Source organism: Octopus bimaculoides, chromosome 13 (assembly GCF_001194135.2).
Source record: "Octopus bimaculoides isolate UCB-OBI-ISO-001 chromosome 13, ASM119413v2, whole genome shotgun sequence".
NCBI lineage: Eukaryota > Metazoa > Mollusca > Cephalopoda > Octopoda > Octopodidae > Octopus > Octopus bimaculoides.
The window spans coordinates 52,140,520-52,141,895 of record NC_068993.1 but is presented as its reverse complement, the minus strand read 5'-3'; the positions used below and the strand labels follow the sequence as shown (position 1 = coordinate 52,141,895).

The window sequence follows — 1,376 nt, the reverse complement described above, 5'->3', positions numbered from 1 at the left end:
CAACACATCTCGTTCCCTCATCATCTACCGTTATGCTCTGTGAAAAGGAATTATTTTAAGACAGGGGTTTTCAAACTTTTTGACTTGCGGACCCCTTTATATTTCAGGCTTTACCTTAGGGACCCCCTTATAAACGCTTATGAAATTTATACATAAATATTTGCTTAATATAACATATATTTTTACATTTATTTATTTAACAGTATTTATCAAAATAGGTTTATTGTCAATTAAAAGATTTCGATTAAAAAAACATATATAAAATCAAATTGCCCATAAAAAGTATTTGCTGTCCACGGACCTCCTGTCTTGTCCTTGCGGATCCCCTGTGGTCCGCGGACCACAGTTTGAAACCCCCTGATGTAGTCGGCCGGATCAGCTCTTTGATTTCTTAGATTTAGAGGAAAAAAATACAAGAGGCTATTTGTTGTGACGATCATGCCGTTCACAAGGATATACCGCCAAGGGAAGCGAATTGGCTCGAAGCAGAAACGAAACTGAAACAAAATATTAATAAAATGTCAAATAAGGGATTTCACAGAATTCGAAGAAACTAGTGATGGTCCGAGTTAGCAGATCGTTTTGGATCGACAGAGCAGTACTAGTTTCTTGAATACAATTGAATAAAATATGGTTTTAGCCTTGTTATATGAGGTAAACAGAAAGGAAAAAGTTATTAAAGTTACCTGTTGGAGATGTTCTGTCATGTTATTGCTGCTGTTGTTTATATTTTCATGTCGGCGGCCAACGTTGACTCTGTCGTCTGCCTGCCGACATTTAAACCAGTCTTTGTTACGATAATAGAGGTAAGTAGCTACCAGTGTATGTCCTAGAACAATGCCCATCTTTTGGGTTTTATTTTTCACTAATTAACCTCTGTTTTTCACTGGAAGTTAGTTGTGGGACTGTTCATATATATTATTTGTGGTGTCTGCCAAAAGAAACGGGACGGTAGAAAGATAGAGTTCAGTGTGGATACCAAGGCAGACTCACCTTCGGACACACCGACACTCCACCACCATCAACTACCACCGAGTAGCACAAGCATAGCAACAACAACACTCCTTTCATTCACTGCTACTTTTACTTCCACTCACACTCCTCGTCCTCTTAATACGATACATATTTGTTGATCTTTCTCTCTCTATCTAACTTTAGCTGTATCTCTCTTACTTGTTTATTATCCCGTAATCCTTCCACCCTCGCTTTTCTCATAATAACGCAACCTTTCTCTATATCTGACACACTCATTCTCTCTCTCTCTCTCTCTCTCTCTCTCACGCTTACTCCTTCTTCTTCTTCTCTCGTTCTCTGTCACACTCCTCTCTTTCTTTAATATCCCTTTCTTTCTATCTGTCTGTCTTTCTCTCTCCCTC

The 1,376-nt window shown here is 38.6% G+C and overlaps 1 protein-coding gene across 4 annotated transcripts in view; it reads right to left on the bottom strand.

Moving 5' to 3' along the window:
- Positions 1 to 1,192, bottom strand: part of LOC106877721 (cGMP-dependent 3',5'-cyclic phosphodiesterase) — a 434,395-nt gene extending 433,203 nt beyond the window's left edge. For all 4 annotated transcript variants that reach the window (XM_052972474.1, XM_052972473.1, XM_052972475.1 and 1 more), the window contains exon 1: positions 687 to 1,192. In XM_052972474.1, coding sequence (XP_052828434.1) covers positions 687 to 845 — 159 coding nt within the window. In that variant the 5' untranslated portion in view covers positions 846 to 1,192. The remainder of the gene's footprint in view (positions 1 to 686) is intronic.
- Between the last annotated feature and the right edge of the window lie 184 nt (positions 1,193 to 1,376).